This window comes from Anopheles cruzii, chromosome 3 (genome assembly GCF_943734635.1).
Source record: "Anopheles cruzii chromosome 3, idAnoCruzAS_RS32_06, whole genome shotgun sequence".
In the NCBI taxonomy this organism is placed as follows: Eukaryota; Metazoa; Arthropoda; class Insecta; order Diptera; family Culicidae; genus Anopheles; species Anopheles cruzii.
In genome coordinates, this window is record NC_069145.1 from 42,867,261 (window position 1) to 42,893,869 (window position 26,609).

The window sequence follows — 26,609 nt, forward strand, 5'->3', positions numbered from 1 at the left end:
AATGGTGTGAAAACTGACGAAGATAAACCCGGGACCTGCCACCGAAGCGGTTATTGTTACACTTCGGCTCGGCAAAATAATTGTGAAGCAAACCGTACTTCAAGCCATTTTCCTATGAATTGAAGCACTGTTGCAAAGGTGGTTTTACAATTAAATTATTCAATCCTCTCCCCTGGCCGGTTTTCCATTCAATGTTTTTCATCCAAAACTACCTTCAAATGGCTCATTTTCTGTTGGTAGCGTTGCATATTAACCGTTCGATCGGGTTTAAGTTGCTGAAAATGAATGAGTCCACTTTTCATCGCCAGTCACAATCCGCGATGGACAAATGGCCCCCTTTTGTACCTGGCGAGCAGCATTTCCCGATCTTGTGGATCTTCTATAGACTCTCCAAACGTAGCGGGATGGCGTTCAACTAATCATATTCATATTTAACTAATCCTGAGAGGTTTTTGCCGCATTTGGATGTCAAATTCGTATGCACTGCACTGCTTTGCTTAAGCTTAATTCATTGCCATTGCCTTAATTGTTTGCCATTCAGTGTCCTCGAACTTTTTCCAGGGGAAGTCCGTGACACTGGCTCCAGAATTTGCATTTTTCACTTTTTTTAACCACTCAAAGCACTCCGATTGTCCATTTGATACTATTCCGTTTGTCTAACTCGTTTTGTTTTAAGTTGAATCTAAATTTGTAAGATGTCAGCACACGGCAATCTGGTGAATATTCTGGAAAAATCTGGTGAATATTTACGGTCGATGCTCTAACAATGCGAACTTTAATTCATGGATTTTTGCCATTTTCAAAGTGCTCTTCTGACACTGTGCATTACTCTGATGAAAGAGGATGTTTTTCTTCTTCAAACCTGGTCTTTATCACGAATTTTCTTTTCAAGCTGGTCTAAAAAGGTACAACAATAATCGAAATTTCTTGTTTTCCAGTAGGCAGGTAATCCGCTAGCAAAATTTCATTCGCATTCCCAAAAACTGATACCAACACTTTTTTGGGTGATTTTTGGTCACGAACTCGTTTCGGAGCCGAAGAACAAGGTTCACACCACTCATTAGCCTCTTGTTTTGCTTCAGGATCATGGTGATAGACCCAATTCTCATCCATAGTGATGATTGAATGCACAAAATCCACTTTATGCTTTCGAAAAAGCTCAAAATGTTGCCGAGAAAGTTGCATTCGAATGCATTTTTGTTCCATTTTCAGCGAATGCGGCACATATTACCCATTGTGCACAAAGCTTTCTGAAACCCAATACTTCAGTCAAAATATTGGTTATACTGTTCATCTCTTTCAGCGATTCGACGATTTTCCAATACGACATCCTGTATTTTTTCTACAATTTCATGTGTTGTGTGTTTGTTTCAGGACCTGTTATCGAGGCTCCGATATTAATGACCATCCTAGTAATGACGTTCTCTCGTTCATTGATATGCTTTGTAAATCTGTTTTATTTAAATTTGATTCTTTTGTGGGGTACTTTTGGTTTTCCTTTTTCATCAACAACAGAAAAACGGTTAAATCTGCGCTGGCTCCGACTGCACTCGAACTTGGGATCTTCTGCGCGGGCCATCAACGAAATGACCCTGACTCTACGAAGGTCGCTCGATAATGGTCAACAACATTGTGCGGCCCACGGGGCGCGATTGCACAAATTTATCATCCGGTTAGCTCCGGTTAAAGGAGTTTGAACAGATAAATTCAGTTTAGTCTTCGTTGTCGGCGCTCTCCCGAACTTTGACTCTCTTCCGTCAGCTCCGACCGATATCTGGTAAAGTGCTGGCGCTCACACATACACACATACCACCGCATCTCTTCTGCGTTAGGTGCAGCGGTGCCGGTGGGTGGTTCTCGCGTGTGTGTGCATTTTATTCCCATCACCGGCGCAGCTGCAGGATCTCCCGTCAGCAGCGACCCGCGCTGTGTCGTGCGTTTTTGATGGACGTTTTGCGGTGGCTCGTCGTCGGCGGTGCGGCGGTGTGTGCGTTGTGGTGGTGCTTTCCCTTTCACCCGTGCGCAGTCCTCCGTCACTGTCCCGTCCGCACGCCAGCGCCCCTTATCGGTGGCTGAGCGTGTGATGATGCAACACGGGGAAGCAAGAGACGTGTTCGGTGTAACGTCGCGCGCGCGTAGGGGTAACCTTGTGCCGCTGAGAGGTGCTTCATCAAATTACCGACATAACCTACCCCCGGGGACGACGGACGACGGCGGGGCGAGGTACGGTACGTGCTGCGGGGCATACCGCGCGCTAGCTATTGTTGCTCCATTTCACCACCGCCTCCGCCACCGTCGTCGTCCGCCACTTTCTCTCTGGCCTCATACTCCCTGGCCGTGCACGTGCGTGTGCGCGTGTGTACGTGTGTATGCGGTTGTGTGCGTCCGCAAATATCTGCGACTTCTGTGCACGCTGCACGTCGTCGCGTCGCTCCTAATGCCAAACACTCGTCCCGCTTTATCTCCCCACGCGCGTTCCCACTGCGTGGGTTTGTTGCGCATCAAACATCAGACTCCCCGTGACCCCACTCAGTCCCCCGCTCGACCTCCTCCTCCTCCTCCGTTGCTGCTACTGCACTCTCGCCGTCCGTGCCGTTCTCTCGCCGAGAGCTAGTTTGAAGTGGAACCAATTTAAATGGATCCGGAATGTGTTGAGCTCCCCGTCGCTTGCGCTTCGCTTGTTTCGCTCGCTTCTTCTGCACCCGCGGCGTTTGGTTTGCTTTTCTTGCACCGCGCATCCGCGACCGCGACCCGAAACCGCCCAACGGCGAGTGTGGCTGTGGAGGGAGTTCCCGATCAAAGGTAAAACCGACCAGCCGCGGCCGGTTTCCTTGGGATGGTCTCTCGGGCATTATTTGAAACGCTTTTGTTATCATTTGATGTGTGCGACTCGAAATCGATTGAATTTTATCAAGCTTTATCAGCGACGGTGTGTGTAAATAAATGTGCTAACAAATCAAATAAACCAACGAAAGTATAGCCAAAGATATATTCTGGGTTGTTCAATAAATTTTGCGCTTCAATAAAAGAGGGGAGGGTTTCATTTGAAACTCTCTATTCATTCTTTGTTTACCAGCCATTTATTATCGACGTGTCGCAGTATTTCTTACAATAGAAAAAATTAAGTATTGTGCAGTGATTGAATTTTTATTTTTGAAAGGTTTAAAAGCAAAGGAAATTTATGAACGAATATTGAAAGTATATAAGGACTGTTCGCCTTCAATTGATACAGTAAAAAGGTGCGTTGCTGAATTTAAACATGGTCGTACAAGGCTTGAAGACGATCCACGTCATGGACGTCTAAAAACAACGAGGTCGGCTTCGAAACGAGGTTATGCCCAGAAATCGGCCAAGAAGGTGTTAGCATCAGCTTTTTGGGTTGCGAAAGGTATTTTGTTTGTGGATTACACGGTGGATTATTTTGTTTGTGGATTTAACAACACTATGCTCCCAACGTGGAGCGCAGCAAATTTGATTGATTACATGCAAACTGGTTAAAGAATAAATTCTCAATATTATTGTAACCGTGATCGTGAAAAAGATTCGGTTTGCACAAATATCCTTTTTCATCAGGACATAAATTAACGTTCGAATTGTTGGAGCATCCAGCGTATCCACCAAATTTGGCCCCTAGCGACTTCCATCTGTTTCCAGACCTGTGGAAGCATATTTTGCAGCACTTCCAGATTATCATTTCAGAGATGGAATTCATAAATTGGAATCTCATTGGATCAAGTGTAATGAAGTGTCAAAGTGACATAAAAATGTGCTTTTCTCATCGCAGCTCAAAACTTATTGACCAGCCTGGTAGACCACTGAATGTGATAATGTTTGTCTATCAGATTGTAAAATAATATTTCGTTTTGTGGAATCGATTTTGAATAGCTTCACTTAAGTTATTTAACAAAGTTAAATTCTTTTTAAGTTTTCATTGCGTCTTATTTTTGTATAGTTTATTAAAATCATCAATAAATAAATACTTTTATATGATTTTTTTGTATGAATATATTCATTTTGTTTGCTTTGAATAGCACCAGTTAGGTCCCGGAAGCTTATTATCCTGTGGTGAAAATAATAGAACTAATGGAAGAATAGAAAATGTAATTAATTGAAAAGAAAAATTGACCAAAAATCCTTTGGAAATGATAAAGAACGTAAACTTATGATAAAATTAATGTCCGCCAATTACGGCGGTTGCTGTCTCCGGGTCGCGGAAGAAACAGGTAGAGCACCGCCCCGCGATATTGATGTTGTCACTTTTCGTGAGACCGAAGCGCACCGGGTTTAGGGGAAGGTGTGTGCCACCTTCAGGGTTTGTAGCAATCAAACGCGCACCGTCACCCGACCTGACCCGAGGTCCTGACCTCCTCCACCCGACACCCGACGCTCCCGACCGCCATCTGGCCTGGCCTGGCCCTCCACCAGATAAAAGTTACACATTGAATTGTGCACAAACCCCGCGGGGTGGTTCCGTCCATCGGCAACTCCCTCACGGTTTGCCCGGACGTCGCAGGGAGGTTTTATTGCGCCCGTTGCCAACACAACCCATCCCCACCGACCGAGCGGCTCTCGCGGCCACCAAACGACGCTGGCGGTGGCAATTTGCGAACCGTGGTTAGGTCGGGTGTTGCTTGGTGGAGAGATCGGATGGGGGGAAAAAGGTGAGTTTGCAACAATTCCGTGCCCAGCGTCTCCACTCCCGGCCCCACCAGCGTCCCCTTTCGCCGATCTTTTTTGTTTCTTTTTCGCGGCGCTCTACGTTTGGCGGACGGTGGCGTGTAAATGTCGTCTGTCTCTTGCGCCGTGGGTTGGCTCCACAGACTTCAGACTTGCCCCATGGCCGCCCCCCAACGATGGTCCTTCGTGGGAGAGCGAGAGAGGACGAAAAAGAGTGAGAGTAAGGGCGAAGCGAGGGCCGCTATTTTTAGCTAACCGTGTGTTACGTCCGCCTTTGCGTCTGCCGCGGACGAGGTCGGACCCTCGGCGGGCCGTCGCCTCCTCGTCATTCCCCCCGGCCCAGCCAAGAGCTCGAGTGGAGTAAGAGGGGGAGCGACAGAAAGACAAAGACAGAAAGCGTACAGCGTCTGGCGGCGCGGCAGCAGCAGTTGTGGTCGCGCGCTCCGTGCGCTTGTTTGAATTTACGAAGACACTTCTCGGCAGGAGCGGAACCGGCGGCGGCAGCGGCGACGGCGACGAGGTTGAGAGTTGATTGAGCATTAAAGTTTACATTATTTATGAACGCGACGACTTTCCGGGAGTAGCCGCCGCTCGGCAGCCGAAGGGGAATTAACTAGATTGGTGAGTTTAAACGCGGTTAAATGTGAGCTCGCGCGCGTTCGTTAATTTCTTCACCGTTCGCTTCGGGGTCCCCGGTCCCATGTGTCATCGAGCCGGGCGGGTTGATGAGTTTTTAAATCTTTTTCCTGCACTGTGCTCTCTCGGCTCGAATCAGCCAGAGAGCGTCCTTGGAGGGTGTCATATTTATGTCGAAGAAGGATTTTTGTTAACGGGTTTCACTCGTTCCAAGGGTCGACTAGCATCCATCCGGTCCGATGATGTACAGGCAGGCATTTGTTGATCTATTTATTCTGAGGTAATTGGAGCAGGAAAATTAGTCCCCGAATCTGTCATTTGTTATAATAATCCAATCCGCCCACAGTTTTGAGGAAATCTTTAAGAATAAACGAAAAGAAGATACTGTAGTTTATTCTGCTACGAAGCCATTAAATGTCCTTCAAATATTTTTTTAAAAACATTTTTCATATGAGCACCGTGGCGTATCGAATTCTCTCCTATGTTTGACGCATTTACGATCATTGCTCATTTTAGCAATACGAGAGGCGGTCAAAAAGTTTTGCGAAATTGGGATTTCCGCGGGCTACGTACATTCGATTTTCGATTTGTGACGTTAGGTTGCTACACATGTGGGTGACTTATAGTGAAATGTTCGGCCATTTTGAGTAATCGGTCGATTTTTGACAACTGTTTTGCTTGGACAAGATTTAGGTCAACGGCGATGCCGTCTTTATCGCCTAAATCGTTAATTTTGGGTTTCCCCCAAAAAACGGTCATTTGTGACGGATTGCTTCGGGCGAATAGCTCATAACTTGCAGAAAATATTCTTTATTGACCCTTTTATCCTTTGGCAACAATTCATGATGCACCACGACACTGCAATCGAAGAAAACTGTAAGCGAAACTGCTCACATTCGACCAAACTTGGCTCTTCGTCGTTCACATCTTCTCGGTCCTCTGGAAAAATTTTGAACCACCGATAAGCAATGCTTTTGGTCTTGAAAGCTTCACCATAAGCCACAGTTAACATTTCAATTGCGTCCGAGCTCTTAATTTCGTTTTTAACACAAAATTTGATAAAGATTCTATGCCATCCATTTTTTGGACACTCGCCGTAGACAAAACTCGCCGATGATCCAAGACACATGCACAGTAAAACAGTTGTCAAAAATTGACCGATTACTCAACATGGCCTAACTTTTCACCGCAACGATTCACGATATGTGTTACAACCTAACACCATAAGAAAATCGGATGTACGTAACCTGCGGAAATTCCAATTTCGCAAAACTTTTTGATCGCACCTCGTAGTCATTTTGTTGCGTTTATTCGAAATTGTATTATTGGAACGTACCTTTGTTCTGCTGAGTAGATTTTGACACTGGTTGCCGTTCCATACTGTTCACGTCATTCACCGGAGGAACGGAAAGTCTTTTCTCACTGCTCACTGTAGGATCATGTTTCGGCCGTAACTTCCCAACGCCGCCGGCACCTGACTGAATCTTGCGCGAAGGTGTGTGGCCCCCCCACGACATCGGACCGCGTCGCGGTTCTTCTTATGCTTTACGATTTCAGCACACGTCAATCAGCTCAATTAGCAATTAATCAAAGATTTAAACCACTCTGGCTGTTGGAGAGGAGGACCCTCGAAGGAGACCGATGTGTGCCATTTAATAGGAACGCAAGGCCTATTATGCTCTCCACCGAGTTCCTCCTCCTCAGTTCTCGGTCGGCATGAATGAAATGTTGATGGCAGGGCCTGGTTTCGGTGCGTGTGAATTAACGATAAAGGTCGGACCTTGTGGCGATTTTATGTCTTCTTTTCTTTTTTTCCGCTTCAGTATTAATGATTGACGGCCGTATTTTAACCGTGCGTTGATAATGTCGTAAAAGTATCGCTTCGTATTGCGCTTCGCATCGGCATCCGCGCTGACCAACGCCGCCGACGATGCCGATGAAGTGATAACGCATTAACGTTGACGGTGGTGTGTGCTGCGCTCTCCCTTATCGACACCCGGGCCACGTAATCTGACAAACACTCGCTCCCGATCGATTTCACCGAACTGTGCAGTGTACCTATCGAAGGGTTAAACGGTGAGCGATTTTGCTGCCGTTTATCACTGAAGGATTGCTCGAAAAGATTCCGAGAAAAAAACTCCTTCTCGTAACTCTTGTTACTGCCACTAGGGGGCGCTTTTGCCTAGTGGCGATGATGAATCGGTCCACTCCAGCTGCGTCCGGTTTTATCATTGATAGGGGGGTATGTCTTATCTACAGTATCTACGGTTTGTGTACCGTTCTGTGTTGCTTCTTGTTAGCAGCCATTCGACACCCCCCGGGCGTTTGCACACTTCCTGCCTGCCGTTGTTGTTGTCTCTCGCCCACCACCACGTTGGACCGCGTCGGCGCTTAATCCCTGGTTCAACTCGGCGTTGTTCGGAGCAACAAAACCCCATCAGCAACGGACGGGTTCGCCCGCCATAAATGTGTAAGCCGCGTCTGAGCCCCTCTCAGAAGTAGACGGTCGCGCAGACCACCCCAAAACGATGACAAGACAATATTTCTGCCGGTTTTTTTTTTGGGGGGAGGCACCTCAAGCCAGTATCAAGATTCGAGCAGCCGGTTCGAGCTAGTTCAAACTGATACTAGGGAAAGGGGGTTTCTAAATACATCGAGTTCCCATCGAGCTACATTAACGGCGGGTTACTTCATCGATATGTGATGATGAATTGGTCGTCTGCTTGATGAACAATCGCCGGTGAAGGGCGTTTGTTCTGGTTCGAACTCTCGGGTCGAGTTGTGGAGTAGTTTGGTGTTCCAATATGGTTCAGAAATCGGCATTTTAATTGTCGTTGAAAAATGATCTTCGACAGTCATACTTTTTACCGACAGCGAAAATATCCTATTTACCCCATTGTTTCTATGAAACGGATGTTTGATTGCGTGGGGCAAAAATTGTAGATTAACGAGCGATAATTGAAGTACGATACAAACAGTTTGTACTGTATACTGCACTGAACCAGAAGTTCAAGAACTACATATCTGTTCCGTGCGTTGATTCAACATTTTAATGTGGTCTTGCTATACGTAAAAGATAAAACGTTATATCGGGCACTGATGCATACGTGATGTAGAAGGTTATTTATTTCCAAGCATCAAAAAAGAACTTAAAAAAACATATGAAAAATAAAGTTTTGGTAATAACTTGGTAAATGTTATTTTTCAAATGCTCCTAAATTGCAGGCTTGTCAGCACAAACACGATCTTTTGTGGAGCTCCACAAGAAAAAATCCAAAGGCGTCAAATCGTATGATCTTGTGTGAGCACGAAATTGTACGTCCATCAAAGTTCTCGGGCATTAGATCGTAAACCGCTCATGTTGTGTGGGTCGTTACCCCGTCTTGCTGCACTCACCTAAGTCCATATTTTCAATTGCAGGCGAAAACATGTATTAATCATTTAGCGATATCGCCCTTAATTGATGGTAGTGGTCCTCTCTTCGTCGTTTTCGAAAAAATATGGTCCTATAACTCCGCCAGCCCATAATGCGCATCTTTTCTGGGTGTAACGGTCTCTTTTCAATCGATTAAGGATTTTCAGTGGCCCAGAAGCGGCTGTTATGCTAATTTATGTACCCGCAAGTAAAAAATGGCAGACATTCAACTAAAAGTTTGACACATGAGTTGACAGAGAGGATATATTGGAAAAGTGTAAAGATCCAGCCTTATGATTTGAAACATTGTAATAGTTGTAATTGTTGCAACGGAACAATGGAAAAATCCCAAAACCATAGTACTGATCAATTATTAATATCCATGCCCAAGCCGGTATCGTTCGGTAATACCAGGGCTCCAAACGTTGATCAGCCTAGCAGCTCAACTAGCCGCTGCTTAATCTTCGTTGCGCAGAACGCATAAATTGCACTGGCCGGCCGGCTGGTTGGCGCGTTGTGGATTGCAAATGTCGCTTTCGTGATCTCATGCGCGATTCTGTTCTAATTTTGCACCCTCCCCAGAGATCGCGCTGCTCCTTGGCTCACGCGACACGGCGCACGAAACTCGTTTACCCATCGACGGCCGCGAGGAGTTGGCTCTCGGTGTCGAAGCGAGAACCAAATTGATTCCAGCTGCGGCGGCACCGCACCGCTGGGTCTTCTACTTTTTTGAGTCAAAAGTAGATTAGAAACCGAACGGTGCCAACTAAGCGCCGGACGCCTGCTGCTGCTAGGTTAAGGTGACTAGCTCGTTGTTGGCTAGAGTGACCACCGATTTCTTGTTGGTGGATCGTACCGGTTTTGGTTGGTTTGACGGGGAGGGAGCTATAGTTGATTCACCATGACGGGGGAGAATGGCGCACGCGGAGAAGCGGTAGTGGCACTGGGAGGTGATGGAGTAGAACTTTGTTCGCTCTTCACGCCCGACCCAACCGCTCCATTCTGGTTTGTGGTCCGTCGGTGAGTGGCGGCCACCCGATGCGGGGTGATGAGAGGAGGGCTATCGATGTCCATTCCGCGTCATTCCACTTCGGAAGAGGTATTTGCGTAAGAATGTTTACTTTCGCTCGCGCGGGGCACAGGAAAATCTCACCATCCGCGCTCCAAGCTCTGGCCGCTCACGGTCCACTTAGGCCTTCTGTCAACGAACGGCACGAATTCATCGAATGTGCCGCGATTCACGCCGTGCGCTCTCTCTCTCTCGAAGGAAGGAAATGCACGGTATTTCACGACGTGCAGCTTCTAACCAGATGGTAAACCAACCCGAAGCGCGCGAGTAAAATGGAAAATTCCGCTATGCATTTTTGGCTGCGAAGATATTTCAGTTTGGTCGTGTCTAGCGCAGCAGTAGCGGTGGTTGGTACATTGCTGCTTTAAGCCGACGCAGAATACGTTTCCTCCAGTTTTTGATACGGCTCTCTTCATGGCTCTTGATATTGGATGCTGTTGTTTTCTGTTAAATCCTTTCTAGAATGTTTGTTACATGACGGCGTTCCACATTTTCAGATATCGGACTCTAATCTATTCGAAAAATTGCCATTTCTTAATTGTTGTGTAATACATCTAATATAATGAATTATTTGTATTAGTTTAGTTAGTGGTTTGTTCCCCAAACCACTTAACAAGGAACAAAGTTAAGTTCGATTGGACACCTGAGTGCCAGGAAGCATTTGATACCCTGAGGCAGAATTTGATGTCTCCAACTATATCGAAATATTCGGATTTTGAGAAGCAGTTCATAGTAACAACGGACGCTTGAGACATGGCACGCGGGGTAGTATTGTAACAAATTAAGGATGGAAACGACCACCCGCCATTAACTATTTAAAACCCTACGTATATAGCCGGAAATTCAAAATAAGAACCGACGATAGACCGTTAGTCTATAGTTCTACTACATGGCGATCGTGACAGGACTAAGTATACTACCGAATTTTAGTATAAAAATTGAAGGGAGATAGTGAAACGTGAAGTGTACATTTATGTTTTGCAATTTTTTTTTCGCAGTTTTTGCTGGTTTTCATATGCTTTTGTTCCGTGTGTATGTGTGCCTTGATCGTGTGGGGCTCGTCAAATAGTTTGTAGTGGACAAATCCCAGCTGCTCCCAACGAATTCATAAGATCGCTTTTCTTGGGCTATAGTATGGAATGAATAGAAAATAATTTAAGTTTATGATTTTATTCTTTCTTTAAATTAATATAATGCATGTAATCTAATTACCTTTTGGTATAGATTCTCTAAAAATCCAAGAAGGGAAATCTAATAATTACTGTCATGCTATCATGACATGGGTTATGCTATCAAATCAACAAACAGATGGCTTGTTAAAGTATTTCTAGATTCTAGATTTAACTAGGCGCAAATATTACCTAAACCCTAGGTTTGTTTAATCTCTGTCCCTTTTTGCGTCGGAATAATTGACGACCTTACAGGGGCCCACGTGCTGCGCCACCGTTTTGCAATCGCAATCCTCGCTTCGCCGCCAAAACAAACCCTCCTTGGGCTGTGTAGCATGTAACAGGTGGAAAGCAGTAATGCAAAACACTTTCACGAATGGAAGTTTCACCTTTTATTCTTTCTGCCATCCACCAGAGGTGCGATGCTTGTCTCCTTTCCGGCGCGCTCTGTCGTTTTTGTTGATGATTTATAATGAATTGCGCAACCCACACTTTCCGTTCTCTCGCCGACGGTTCTCCGGCAAAACCCAATCCGGGAAATATTTACCGTTCACCCGTTTTTTGTTCGCCAAAAGTGCGGTCCAGCGTAACAACATCCATCGACAGAGACGTGCTGGAGAACGGTGTCCGGTGAACCGGAACGTAGCGTTTCTCCGGGATCCGGGCGTGCTTTAATGGAACCGCGCCCCCCCTGCCCAGGTAATGCGGGGATCTCTCAGATTTTCTCGTCGTTCCGTTTTTCCTGGTTGTTAATAGTATTTCGTTATGCATTAGCGGGTGCGCCGTTGTTGCAATCGTCGATCGGGTTTCGATAGCTTGGCAATTCGCCAATGGCGATAATGGTACGAGCAGTTTGCAAGGTTGATACCGTTTTATTGGTTAGAGGTGGTGTAAGTGTCCATTTTCTCCGATTTTTTGCCGCTAATGCAATCAAAATTCTCTAGAAAGAAATAAAACACAGCATTGTTTAGCACGTGTTATCAAAACCCGTTCCGGAGCGACCAACGTCGAGAAGTTAATTTATTACGTTTTACAATCACGATAAGGTGACAAGGGTTCTGGAGCAATTGTATGATTAACCAACGAGTAGGGTTTACTGGGGATTTCCCACTCATTCATTCATTGCCTTTACTTTTCACGTACCTTTTGCAGTGCGTTGTGCGGCACAACATTGTTTCGTCGATTCATATTTGTTTTAGTCCGAAAAGGAAAACGAGTGTAATTCTGTAGCATTATTGGGTAGTGGAACAAATGGAACAATTTATATTGCTTTTTGAAAATCCAGCAACAGCGTTGCCCTTTGCTGTGGTCACTGTTCATTTCTCGTGCGTATCAAATTCGTTCCCCATAGCAAATATAATCAAAAAAGCGGGCGAAAAAAGGTAGCTCCCGAGGATCTCTGGCAACAAAACTCAATAAGCTTCATCTGGTCCCAATTGTATTTCCGGTACCGCCTTTTGGTGGGCCAGATTGCTGCTGCTGCAATGGCAATGCTGACGTGGTTTTTGTGGCCTTCAGTTTGCCGTTTTCGATTTTTCGGACGGCCTTGATTGGAGGTAATTAAATTGTAAATCAAGCTCCATTATCGAAAAACACAGACTTGAGGTGTGAGACACCTCGCATGTCATCCTGGGTCGCGTCTATCGGTCGTCCAACGGTTTTACCGGATTTTTCGTGTTTTCGTGTTGCGATCGTTGAAAATGCAAGGATTAGGTGGGCATACAGTTTCACAGAGCGGCAGTATCGTTGGTATCGGACCACAGTCATCGTCGAAATAGATTAGATTGGGCCGATGGTTTTTATACTGTCGATCCCAGAAACTCGTAGTGGCTCACAACGCGTGTGTCCGTCGATCGTATCAATTTGATAATGTTTTGGGGTTCTTTTTTCAATAGTCCGTGTTTTGAAAATTCAGCCCAATTCCGTGGTATGTTAGTCCACAGTATGCCAACAACCCGCGAACGGAACTATGGTTTCGATGTTCGATTCCCCAAATAATTTTTCATATTTTTTTTGTACGTGCGCACTAATAAATAAATATTTTACGCTCTCTTTTCGCCACCAGATTCGTTCAACGCCGGAGGCTCAGCGCAAGTACCAGATTCGCAAACGCCAAAACACTCAGGAACGGTCGGCGACGTTCGTGTGCTACACGTGTGGGGCCGACACGCCGTCCTCGCAGCTACGCTTAGTGTACTGTTGCCCGAACGCCGAGCGGGAACCGTACTTTCCGTTCATTAAAGCCCTGAAAGCACCGACCAATGCTAGTCCAATAAGTCCACAAGGTAAGTGAGCTCTCTCTAGGCTCTAGGGGAGAAACACCCGAACGAACCACCTCACTAAACAGTGTGCTTTTCTCTCCCCAGGAATGGTGCAAATATGTTCCACGTGCAATAAGAAAAATGCCCACCGAGCGGAAGGTGGCACGATCAGCAATGTGGAAGAACGTTATCCGTCGCCAACGAAAATGACGTCTAGTGTGATAAATGAGGTTGTTCGATTTAAGGTAGGCTGACCTAGGTTATTGTTACACGCCAAGGTGTGCGATACAGAAGCTAACTATGTTTGTTCTTGTTTTAGCCTTATGAATTTGCCTCCGCCCTGTCTGGAGGACCGCCGCTGCGGGACCAGAAGGGCTTCCGAAGAGATTCACGACCAAATACACCACCTCACGCTCAGGGGCCGGTCGAAAATGGCCATGGTCATCAGTAAGTATCACAGAGTCCTTCTCACCCTGTCACCAGAGCAAGGCTGTGCAGAGGATGTCTCATGTGCGACATTAGTGCGTTTAGTTGATAAGAAGCAGGGCAAAGTGACGCTGCATTGCGCACTGATGTAGCAGGGCCATAGCATGATAAGGATTATGATCACTGTCCACGTCCGGAAAATTTAGTTACTGAGAAAATTGTGAGCAGGTAGGCCACGGAAGCTTTGATGAACGTTGCTACAAACCACAGTAGGCATGGCGATAACACACTGAAAACCACCGTGTATTGCGAATCGGGCGACAGACAGCGAGAAAGTGATCGGATTACTCGGCAGCTTTTGTTAGGAAGTCTCCGCACCACACCGAAGCGTTTGTCAATTTCTTTTAATGGCGGGGACTCAAGGACATAAGTCCACCTTTCTGACAGCTTAGCTCAGCGCCACTCAACCGTGTGTTGGCCATCCTTATCGGTCACCAACTTTGTTTCACGGTTTCGCCTCTAAAACCCCCTACCTGGACACAGGGAACTCGAACGTTATCGCATTTGAGCTAATCGCATCGCACATCTCACCCGTGTTTTCCGTCGCTCCGTTGCCTTATCAACACCGGTCAACGGCTAGAGTGTGTGCGTGTATGTTTTCTGTGCAAATCTCCAAATTGAGATTCCGTGAGTTTCCGCTAAATGGTTCCGCATGTGTACCTCGCGTCGGCGCGCAGGGTGGGAAATCCAAACTGTAAACATCGTGCTGCGGCGGCGATGGACAGCTCCGTCAGCTCCGTTTCACCGCGTGCGGGGCGGACACGGAGGGGCGCAGCCGATGTGAACACGACGCCGTAGCTCTTTATAGGTTGGCGTCTTTGCTTGCTATCGCGATAATTTCTCGCGCCATCAAAACGTTCCACAGCTGCTTGTGCAACACTTTGAACGTGAGAAATATGGCGGACGGAGGGCGAAAAAAGGAGAATCATTGGGCCACGGTGAACGTTCGGTGATAAGTGTGCGGCTTGCGAGAGAGATATATGGCGCGGCGGAATGTGAGTGTTTGTTAATCCCGATTCGATAACCCGACCGAAAATGTGGTTCACTCTGGTCTTTCTGATGACGATGGTGTGATCTGATAACGAGTAGGTAACGTACTTGTGAATTATCACCGAAAGCACCTGTGTAGACCCCGCAACACACGCGCACACATGGGCGCGACGCGTTGTTGTTTTGTTGTTCTAACTTTGCCCACGTGCTCCGCGCTGAAATCTGAAATCTCGCCAATTATCAGCATTAGCGAACGGGTGCTAATAGGGCGAAGTGAATTCTCTTTCCTTAACGATGAGAAGATGCTGCCCGGAGAAATTGATACAGTCGGCACTAAAAGCGGCTCTACAGAGAGCAATGAATCGGTGTTCCGGTAGTCTGGGAGATGATTAGCGTTGAGCGTGGCCGATCGGCAAAGGGCTTAGGGTGATGATTAGCGACTATTGATTCGCCGAAAGAGTGATTGTGCTCATCTTTTATTGGTCAGTTGTTGTGACTGTTGATATTGGACAAATTTCGGGTGTTTTTTTCTCCTGTTAACGCCGTTTGTTTTGTTTTGCAGATGTTCGATTTGTAAGAATACGTTTCCTGCCCTCTCGATGGAGTATCTGTCCACCAGTGCCGAGCATATGAATTCGCATGCAATGCATTTCCCCTGCCTCAAAGGCAGCACCGACCAGAGCCGCGTGCTGGCGTGCAAGAACTGCGTCCACAAGCTAACCGTCCAGTGGGAGTCGATGGACGCCCAGCGCGTACCGCTCGAGCACCGGAAGTACGTGATCCCTTCGCCAACGCCGAACTCGGCCTCGATATCGCCGAGCGGTGCGGGCAGCGGTAGCGGTGGCGGCATGGTCGTGCGGGCTCAGTCTAGCGTCGGCAGCACACCACCGTCGACGCCGGCTTCCTCCGCGCCGAGTACCTCGGTGTACTGTTTCATCTGCGGCCTGCACTCGGAGTTGAGCTTCGCCCGATTACTCTACGCCAACAAGGAGGTAAATTGCGGTACCCTTGCGGTCACCTCAAATATGTCGGAATTCAATTGTTCGTTTTTTTCTTCTCAGGGTTCTCGGCCTTACTTTCCCTTCCTGTTGAAGCATAAATCCCCTCCAAACGCAGAACAGCTACGAGGCGACAGTTCGGCGCTTGTTTGTACATTCTGCTATCACTCGCTGCTGAATCAATGGCGCAAGTAAGTGTAACACATGTGTGTGTAGTGTGCACCCAAATCAGGGGCGTCTTATGCTTATGTCTTTCTATGACCTTTCAGGTACGAGGCGCAGAATAATATCCCTCCACCGAGCGAGCGTGACTACAATTTTCACGACTACTGCTGCCACCTGTGTGGTATCACGACGTATCGCAAACGGGTTCGGGCGCTACCGATTCGCGAGTATCCGTTCGTCGCGAACCGGAAGTGCGACGGAATACTGCTCGAGAACGGTGACTATGCGGTTGTGTGCCTCGATTGTTACGAAAGCCTCAGGTAAGCGCATCCGTTTCCCTGATTTCGAGAAACTTTTAGGACTTTGTAACCATTAGTAATGATCCGGTTTTTTGGTTGCAACAACAGGCAACAGTCGGCCGAATACGATCGGTTCGGGGTGGCAATCGAGAAGCGCGAGTACAACTGGGTAGCCCAGCCGCCGCCGCCGGAAGACAGTCCGGAGGTGTCCATCGCAAGGCTGCCGAGCGGTGAGCGATCGGACAAGGCAATCAAAAATGTAGGTATTCAGCGGCAATGCAATGTTAAGGGTGTTCGCAAGTTCACACGTGACACACTGTTACCATTTCAGTCTCAAGGTGGGATGCGTACGATACCAAATAAAAAGAATTGTTCACCGAAGGTCGCCAACGATAAGCGGGATGCATGTAAGTAACCACAGCACCCTAGCATTGAATTGATTAAGAGATGTGAATCGATTATTTTTTAGTTTAAATTTTGTAAAGTGTTTTGAACGATTGATTGCCAGTTTAATCGGCACGAAACTAATGTTTCTACAGCGCTGTATTTAAATCACTTCTCTTGATTATAAACATATCAGCAGATACTTTCCCAACCTTTTAATGCTTTCATCACACGATTGTCGTTCCTGCCTAAGAAACAGTAATATTCTTTCTGATTGATTGTTTTTCGATGAAGCTTTCACAGCGAAACCATCTCGGTTTATTCTCGCGAAACAATTCACTAAATCAGTGACGTAGATTTGAATGAAAAATTAAAATTATCTGCCACGGTATTCTACTCAAAGCTCGCCAAAAGTCCGCGGACAATTGCGAACATTCCGGTGTTGCGTTCAATCCGTCGCCATCATGCAATGTTTTTGAACGAAATGCGGTCATCCTTGCGGTTCGTGTCTCGGATGGATCGGTTGAATTCGCTAGAGGGCGCCACAGTTGCCACTACCGCTCCGAACGCCTGTATCCGGTTCCGTTTGCCATCGCCCCCCTCCCCCAACGTTTTTGCGCAAGGAACACACGCAACACTGCTGCTGTCCTTCACGAACACCACCGTTGATCCGGCCGGATTCTCGGTTCACGTCTTCTGCACCGGCATCATCGGTAGCCCCACAGCAGCAGTACATAAATCGCGTGTCAAGTCCCGAACCGGAGGATCCGCGCCGTGTCGTTCGGGTCGTTGTTGCGGTTGTCGCTTGAAGTGCAAGCGTGCGCGTTAGCGTGTCCCGCCGCCGTCGCCGCCGGAAAGCGTATTGTTTGTTTTCGTCCACAATCCGTGCCCCGTTCCGCTCGGATTTCGTTCGCTCGCTCGGACTCTCTTTCTCTCGCGTGACTGTGCCATTCGAGTATGTATCCTTCGGTTTCGGTGTGTAGCAGATTTCGGGTGCCTTCGAAGGACACCTTCGAAATGCGCATGTGTGTCTACAAGTTTTATTACACCTTTCTGCTCCGCTCCGCGTTGTATTTCAGAGCCAGAGAAGGGAAAGAAGGGTAGCGGGTGGTGACCGATGTGCCACCGACTCGCCCTCGTCGAGCCGAGCCTGTGTTCGAAAAGTGTTTACCGCCCACCCTGCGTGCCGCACGCTTCGTCGGCGAGAGTCTGCGCAAATTACTCAGCAAAGAGGGTACAAATTACCATAAATTGGCAAGAAAAACCACAACACGAAATCGGATAAACGGGCAGCTTTAGCGCATTTTCTCCTACGCGGCGGAAGCGCTCGCTCCGGGTGGTTCCGGTTCGCCGGACGCCGGGGGGGCCACTAGTGAGGGGAAAGGGCTCGCGCGCTAGTATCCTTATATCCTGTGAAATGCGCTCGAATACCTGCAACGCTCCATTGGTGTTTGCGTGTGTGTGTTGGTGCGTGAGGCATCTCGTCGGGGTGCTATCGTTTCATGGTTTTCTTGAGTTAAACAAACAATGCGCCAATACACACACACACACATACGTAGCGTGGCGTCGTGCTACCTTCACACATACACACGACCACCAACACCAGGACAGCAATTGGGGGATGGCGAGCACCGGACCGGAAGCGAGACAGTGTGAGCAGCTTACCAGGCGTATAACTTTTCGGATTTCCAACCTTATGTTGCCTGATGCCGTGCGGTCGGCTGTAGTTTGGAGGACCCTACTCCCCTCCACTCGTCTGCCTGTCCGCCAGCCCGCCCGTGGCAGTGCGGAACCAACTGGCTGAAGGATCGATTACTGGAGCGTTTTCTCAGAATGGAAAACATCAACTAATTTGTGTAGATTGCGATGTTATTCCTGTGCCCTGCGCGCGCGCGCGCTCTTCGGTGTGGTCCCCACACCGGTTCCGGAACGGGCGGGCGCAAACGAAAAGTTTATAATTCATCGCAAAACGTTCGTTAACACCTCTCGAGACGTGTTTCACACCTCTCGAGACGTGTTGTGAAACGGCGGGGCTGGCGGTCGCTGAGATTTTCCGTGTTCCGCGAAGGCTGCTCGAGCTTTTCTTCATGCTAACGGGAACTGGGAAATATGCTTGGGCTTGCTGTCTCCCTATTTATGGCCGTCCCAGGTCGCGCCCAGAGCTTGCTCCCCAGAGTGTGACGAGAAAAGGTGGCGCGATTTGGCAGATTGATTTGGTAGCAAATTGTGTTTAGGGGGGGCGGCCGTCCGCATTTGACAAATACCGTAATGGGACGTCGATTTATGTGTGCGTTGACGTGCGTTGGCGGCGAGCAGATCGCTTGCCGAGCGGTTGCCGCTGGCAGCGGGACTTGATAGTAATCGCATTATGCGATTGAAGAAATTGGGTTCTTTTTTTGTAAGCTTCTCGAAACGATGTACCATTCTCAGCGGGACACGGTGTGTGGGTGGCTGCGCAGGACCACCGACCGTTGGACCGTTTTCTTTTGATGTGCCGCCGCCGTCGTCGTCGTCGTGTGGCCATAGGGAAAGTATAAATATTTCATTCCACACACACACACACGACGCACGACGCAGTCCTGGCGATGGGCCAACGGCACGAGCCGAGAATGTGTTAAAAAGGTAATATTCACGCGCGGGGGATGTTTAGTGAATAATTTGTTGCTTTTGGTAACCGCCAACGAAGCGGCAACGGCGATGGAAGAAGTTAGTTACGAGGGGTTTCGCTTGAGCTTCTTTCGGTATATTACTCGTGACCAATAAATTCCCCTTCAACAACAACAGCACAGGGAGGGAGAGAGGGAAAGAGAGAATAAGAGAGAGAGAGAGCGAGTGAGAGAGTAGGTATTTAGCACAAGTGGCTGCCGCCGCGTGGCGTCCTTTTGAATGTCCTTTTTCCGGTACGGGCTGTGGTTCCGTTCCGTGGCAGTCACTTCTGTGTGTAGTTCCGAAATCACCGAGCCGAGGGAAATGAAGTTGTACGTTCGCATGAAAAGACCAACGACTAAGGCGACGAGGGATGGGCCGCCCCGCGTCCCTGTTCCTTTTTCATACACCTTGTAACGCCCGTTGTCTGTTGGTAAAATCTTGATGTGTGTGTGTTTGTGTGTGTGCGTTATCTATTGCCTTCGTTTAAGCCCGACAAAATCGACACTCCAACGCGCGTGGGTGGGAAAACAGGATCGTTTAAACAAAAATATGGCAGCCAACCGACGAGAGCTTAGCCACAGGGGCCAGGAAGTTGTTAGGTACGGTAAAACGGACAGCTGTCGGTGGTGTTGGTTTGGTTGTGGACGAAAGTTAAGTTAAATTTACCTTCGTGATGTGTTTCGCGGCTGCGGGCTCAAAGAAAACTCCTAGGCACGCGATTCACGGCCATAACTTTGTTAAAGGAACCGAGTCCTGAAATGCTTCAGTACCGCCGGGTGTGACGCAGGATTTGAGAGAATGGCTGAATTCGTTAGATCGTCGAATGCGAAGGTGGTGCCGCTTTCGGGAAGGCTTTTCTCTTACTCTTCGGGGGATTTCTTATACAAAATGTCACACAAGGTTACTCAAATCCCTTGTTTATATAAGGTTGGCTAAAAAGTAAACCATTATTTTTGGGTGAGTTACAAAACTTTATTTAAGATACTTTCAATTGTCCGATTTGCGTCAAATATGCACAATTTTGTTGGAAAATTTGTTGCCTTTATAAAAATTCACGACACGATGCATCTCTTATAGAAGGCTTAGTCGTTATTGGCGAAAAACTCGACCAATCCATGTTCACAACCCTTATTGGTCCCAGTTTTTCATCAGTCAGGAAATTTTTTATGCGCGAAAAAGGTGTCAACCGTTTGGGGCAACTTCAGGAGTATACCGTGGATGCATTAAAACTTCCCAACCTCTTCTGTTGGCCGATCCTGGTAGTTTCTGACCACTCGCGAGTTTCGAACAGTACAGTTCATGACAGTAGACATCTGAATTTAGTGTTTGGCCACAAGAAAGCAACTCACAATAAACGATTCCTTTCAAGTCGCACCAGATACCCAGTAGAACATTACTGTCCGTGAGTCTTGGTTATGCTGCTTCATCACACTCATTTTCAGACAGTATTGTCGTATTTATCCCATTTCTCATCCCAAAAATGGATTACTTTTTAGCCAACCTTATATTTTGAGAGTAAATGTATAAGAGGATAAAGCCAGCACAGGGATCCAGAGTAAAGCAGCTCCCTCTATCAGCCGCCAATCAGTATAGGTACTCCTTTTGATCTCTTTTTCTTTATAATGACGTTCAAAGCGGCGGTATTTCAATTTGAAAATCATTATCAAACTTCGTAGTGCCATCGCCAGGATTCAAATTGCGGTTCTCGGCGTACATAAACCAATGGCGCAGACCAGACCACTCCATTCTGGTTCTACGTTTTGTTGCTGTGGTGTGCCGCCGATTAGTAAGCAACTGATCCGTCATCCGTGAGTCAATGCTTTTTTGCACGATTTCGCGTTAATCACTGCCAATGTCGTCCTATAAAAATCCGGTTTTTTCCCCGCGTTAAGCACTAGTTTCGAATAGATTAGCAGAGGGCGTCGTGTGAGAACTGACCATTAGTCTTGTGCCCGGGGCGGCGGCGGCTGCCAAACAGGCTGTGGCTGGAACTGGAAACCGATGTTGCCGTCGACGACGACCGGTGGCAATGAAATTAACATTGATTTTTGCCACTCTATACGCGGCGGGACCGCCGAGCTCAAAAGTTTGGCACTAACATCAACACACGCGCGCACCCGTGCCTAGCTAATGAAATGCGCGGAGCGGAAGGCCCTGTGTATCCTTTGGCCGACGTTACCCATTTCGGATCCTCTTTCATTTTCCCACTTGGAGTGGAAATGACGCGTCGGCCTTCGGCGCACTGTGGGATCGGTTCATACGATTGTACGTTTTGCGGATTGTATCTCAATCTTCCGGCCACGACGGATTCCGTCCTCGCCCCGAGGGAACCACTACGACACAGAAGGGCCAAGTGATTATGAGCGCTTTGGTGTATTTTATTGGATTTGATTACACAGCGAGCGTGTGGTGTTGTGGGGGTTTCGCATTAACGTCGATTTTATCAAAATACTTCACTACTCCCTTAAAGGGCGAGGCCAGGGATTGGATTTATGCGTTCGCTACTGCCAACCGAGAGCACCGCAAGGGGCGAGCAACAACATTCCCACATTTCGAGGGTGAGAAGGATCATCCCGGAATGGTGCAAAGCAACGCACCACAGCCACCTCCCTTCGGATTCGTGCCACGTCGTAAGGACACCGGCGTTAACGACGTACAATCAAATGAATCAGCACCGCGAGCCGCCGCCATTTGCCCCGAAAGTTGGTTGCCGGGGGTTGCCGAGTGTTTTTCACTTATTAGCGATACAACAACCGTCCGTGAATGCCGCGAACGCCTTCTTCATTCCACCCCTAGTGTAATGCGAGCGAACCCCGAAATCGGAAGCGTTAAATCCGATCTGCGTTGGACTATTTGATTACGGCATCATCCGCTCAGCGAGTTACGAGCTTGAAATTTATTCGAGATTAAGATTGAACCACACGTATTGACTAATGCCGTGATTCCGTGCCCCAATTTGAATGTTGCCGTTGGGTTTGAGCGGGGACTCTGGGCTGCGCTGTACTAGGTGGATTGAAAGTTCCCGGGCCTAGTAAACATCATCTATTCGCTCCGGACAGGCTACCTACTTGTATTTGGGACCTAATCAACCTGTCAACGATGTTGGTCCACGAGGATTAAGGTATTGGAGAAAACACTTAATAGACTAAAATATTATTTTACACACGTTATAAATATATTCGTTTCGTTTCCTAAGCCACTCGAGCTATCAATTGTTCAATTTACTTCTGTTGAGATAAGCGACATTCAACGTATTCCACGACGATTGGCAATGTAATGGGGCACCGTTTGGCACGTCGCACGTTAAACCACGCAGTGCCAAAACGCTCCTTTTTTCCGTTCAGCAACTCCTTCATTTTGTGACCCTCAGAATGCCACGCGAAAGATCTCTCTGACCACCGACTACCGAGCGCTTCTCGCACTTCGGTATGTGATAATGGAGGTCCTTTTAGCGTTTGTTGAAATTCCTACGCTGTCGCCTGGTTATGGCAGAGAGAAAGGGAGAGAAAAAAGTCCTTAGCAATGAAACTAAACTATGTCCAAATTCCTGTGCCGAGTGCGGGTGTTACGGTTGTGGCTGGCTGGCAATGGTTGCACATAGTGCGGTACACCTTCCTCTAGGCACATTCCTTCAAGCGTCAAAAAACACTTGCAAGAAGTCGGCGGCGGCGGCAGCTAGCTGTGGAGCGCCGCCGCCGCCCCGTATTAGTTGTGGAACTTCAAAAATGTTCCACTGGGTACGAAGGTGTAGCTCGCTCGCCGCTCTCCCCGTGACGGAGGGGTGAAAAGTTTTCAAATCGTCCAGCAGCAGCAGCAGCACCATCGTCACCATGCTAATAGTTCCGCTGCATAATAGAACAGCAGGTGGGGGAAGGTGTTGAATGTAGGCGGCTCGGTTGCGAGATGATGTTTAACATCATTTCGTGTGTTTACAGTCAGCCCCCGACATAGGTGTAATCATCTGCTTACACGCCTGGTAGAAGGTGTGCCCGGTGCCACCGCAGTTTCTCTGCACGAATGGTTTGAAATGAATTTGCACAAAATGGCTGCTCTTTGATTTTACTAAGAATTGTAACAATAAATTTTACAGTCTGCAATGTGTTATCCAAATTGTTCTTTCTCAATCCAGAGGTTTAAATATTAAAGCCGCAGATCCAAAATATTGTGCTAAAACCTTGTTCCTTCAAAACTTCTTTGTCGGGAAGATGTCTTCATCAGATATCACCGACCACGTTGCAACTTTGACCAAATAAGATATTGAAAACTTAATACGCACAGAATGAGTGAGACAATTATTTAAAACACCTCAGATACAATGAACAGAAACCCATCTCAAAGCACAGAAATAAATCAGTAAAAGAATCTTGTTACTCAGCTCCAAGAGGTAACCAACTCCCGTGTGGTGGTGATCCGTGATCCGGGTTTTACCTGTTGTGCACCAGGCGTGACTTTGGAAAAGCGATATCAGCAAGTGTGTTGTGTGCCGTCCACACATTTCAACCATCAAAAGCGAACGGCGGACAATGTTTGCGACAAACCCTCCGCTCTTTACTTTACGCTCTGCCCCCTGACAACGACATGGCCCGTTTCCCCAATATCAGCCGCGTGGAAACGTTTGATGTGTCGCAAAAAAAAAAGCCAAAGCCCTTTTGCTTAACTAACGGAAGTGGTTTCGCGGAAATGGCGAGCAAAAGCGCCGGCTCCCGGTGCTCATCATTACACGGGATCTCGCGTGTCGGTCTTGCGGCCTTACGCGCCACCCCCTTTTTGGCTGGCATTTTTTTGGCACTTGCTTCGGGATGCAACTTCCGGCAAGAGATGATGCACGATTTTTGCGCCGTGCGATCGATTGGGAAATCGATTTTCTCCTTGCTGTTCGCGCTTTTCCGCGCGTGGTGCACGTGTCCCACTTCAGTCAGCGATGAGCGAGTTTTCCGCGAAACATTCTTCCCCCGAATCCCCTGTTGCATTTTGATCCATTTTCCGGTGCTCATACTCTGCTCCTGTACTCTTTTCGTTCTTCGATGGTGGGATGACAAGGTGGTTACGACGTGGCCCTGCTACACGTGTTCGATGTGGAAACCACTTTAGCTTCACCTCGCGATTCCCATTGCTCTTGCTGCCGAGCCCGTGCGGTGGGATGTTTGCGTTAAAAATCGTCCTGAGAAAATCACTTGCGTGGAGTACCGGGAGTGCATCGGCAGAAATATTGCACAGTGCTTTCGCTGGCTGGTACATTATGCTTGAGATCTTCCGGCGTCCGGATTAGGGTCAGTAAACGCGGTTGTCATTTTTTTTGTTTTGCGTATGATCAAACTCAAGCTTTGTCTGACGTCTGTCATGTATTTGCAAACCAGACAGGAGCACAACGGTGTAGTCGATCTTCAAACGGTGTGCTTCTCATTCCTTGTTGCTCTGTCTGTCTCCACGACGCCAGGTACCCGTGGTCGTCGCCCGTCACCTTTTTTTCGCCAGGATGCGCTACTGCTGATCCTGCAGCAGGGCAAAAGTGACTGGATATGATGGTCCACTCCGCACGGAGCTTACGGTTGCCTAGCGACAACGCCGCGTTCGCGTCGGCAAGTTCGTTAGTGAGCCCGTTTTAGCGATGGACCCGAGCGGGCTTTGGTGTTTGGGGGGTGTTGGTAGCCCATGATGACCATCGGGACTCGAGTGGCCCCAGCCCGGCCGGTGCACTGAAATGAGATTTAGTCGTTTCATTTGCATTCTGCTGCATCCGCCAAAGGTCGCGCGGATTTGCGCCACCGTCCGTCCCGAGTATATGTCCGGGGTGAGTTATTTTTAAGCCCGTGCTGCTGCCGTGTGAAGCAAGATCCCGTGGTTGTCACTGTTCAATCCTCAAAAACTGGAAGGTTCCAGCCGACAGCGAGGCGAGACCAACTGCATCAACGTATACGTATTCTGTCTCTTTTTTTGTTGGGGAATGATGGATTTCGTGCATATTCCAGCATTCTGTCGCCATGGCGTTGCGTTTTGTTGATATATAAATAATTGCTGTGGAACCCCTCGGGAGGGCAGGGATGCTAGAGACTTTTCGATTCGGACTGTAGTTTTCGCTGAAAGGCGTCCTTTGTAGGTTGGGTTCACGTCATCTTGCCACGATTTTTCACCAGGAGCCAGAACACCCCAGCGAGGGCAGTTTTTGTGTGGCCAATTTGGTTTTCCGAGCGTACCACGGTGTGCCGCGGATCGCTCACGTTGTCATGGTGATCGTCAGAACGCTGGAACGGCTTGCAGAGACGAGTGCTACATCGGTACCATGATTCCTTAGCTTTTCTATAAATATTTACCCAATTTACCCAATGAAGCATAAGGTTTATTTTTAGAAAACACAAAAAAGAACTATGAAAACAATAACGCCAGTCAGCGGTAAAGTGCGTCAAAGTTTCATCAAGTTCAGTAGACTGGACTCTCGGACTTGTGGACTCGCTTCTCTGTACAAAACGGGGCCTTTCAATGCAAACTGCCAATAGTCAAGTGTTTAAGAAAAATACGTATGTTGCTTTTTGCACGGAGTCGCGGATTATCAATTAACGCAGTACGCATCAGCAACACGTCCGCGGTTGTTGATTGGAAATGCCGTTCGATATCCACTACACTTGATGCTGCATCGTGATATAGGTATCTTGGTGGATGCCGATGCCGATGATGGACGGATAGAGTTGCTGAAGGACCAAAAAAAAACCGATCAATGACCGACGTTGTCTGATATGAACCAGCATCCCGTCAGGATCATGACCGTTCCGTGAGGACGTTCGAATTGTTAGCTCAAGGTGGGGCCGACATAAAAAGAATAAATGAAAACTACAACGCCATGGCTCGTGTGGGAAAAAAGAAAGAAGCCAATAACTTATTTTCAGCCTTCAAAGGGCATCCGTATCTTTGGGCACTGGGCATCGTTGTCAGTATGAAGAAGTTAAAACGCCAACTCCTGATAATTGTGCGACTTTCGAAAGAGATCTGATTTAGAACACAAGCCATCACCAAGCGGGGCCTATGAAGTGCTGCCGCCGCGGGCCTATTCGGGCCGGCCGGAAGTCGAGTGCAATGATTCGATACATAAACATTCCGCAGAGTTCCGCTCTGGCATCGACGCACCCTCCGGGTCTCCCCGGCGCTCGTCAAAATGCTTTGCGCAAATTTTGTGTGATACATTCCGAAATCCCCGATTGACCATGCAAATTCCTATTACCATAACATCTTGTTTATCCGCGCCACCTCCGGCCGTTTTTTTACGCCCCCTGACCAACAAGCGGCCCACCACCGGGAGGAAGGAACGTTGGTAGCAGCAGCAGGCCGCGCTGGCCCGGTTCCGCCCGCATAAAAACGCTCTTAAAATTGATTGCTTTTCCATGGCAGATTGTCGATCTGCATGAATAATCATATTTGC

At 47.8% G+C, this 26,609-nt stretch overlaps 1 protein-coding gene across 1 annotated transcript in view; it reads left to right on the forward strand.

Annotated features, from left to right (window-relative positions):
* Nucleotides 1-26,609, forward strand: part of LOC128274598 (uncharacterized) — an 84,234-nt gene that overhangs the window by 13,997 nt on the left and 43,628 nt on the right. Inside the window, exons 3-10 of the mRNA XM_053012836.1 lie at nt 13,032-13,251; nt 13,333-13,472; nt 13,547-13,674; nt 15,266-15,695; nt 15,765-15,892; nt 15,971-16,186; nt 16,274-16,424; nt 16,497-16,572. Coding sequence (XP_052868796.1) covers nt 13,032-13,251; nt 13,333-13,472; nt 13,547-13,674; nt 15,266-15,695; nt 15,765-15,892; nt 15,971-16,186; nt 16,274-16,424; nt 16,497-16,572 — 1,489 coding nt within the window. The remainder of the gene's footprint in view (nt 1-13,031; nt 13,252-13,332; nt 13,473-13,546; nt 13,675-15,265; nt 15,696-15,764; nt 15,893-15,970; nt 16,187-16,273; nt 16,425-16,496; nt 16,573-26,609) is intronic.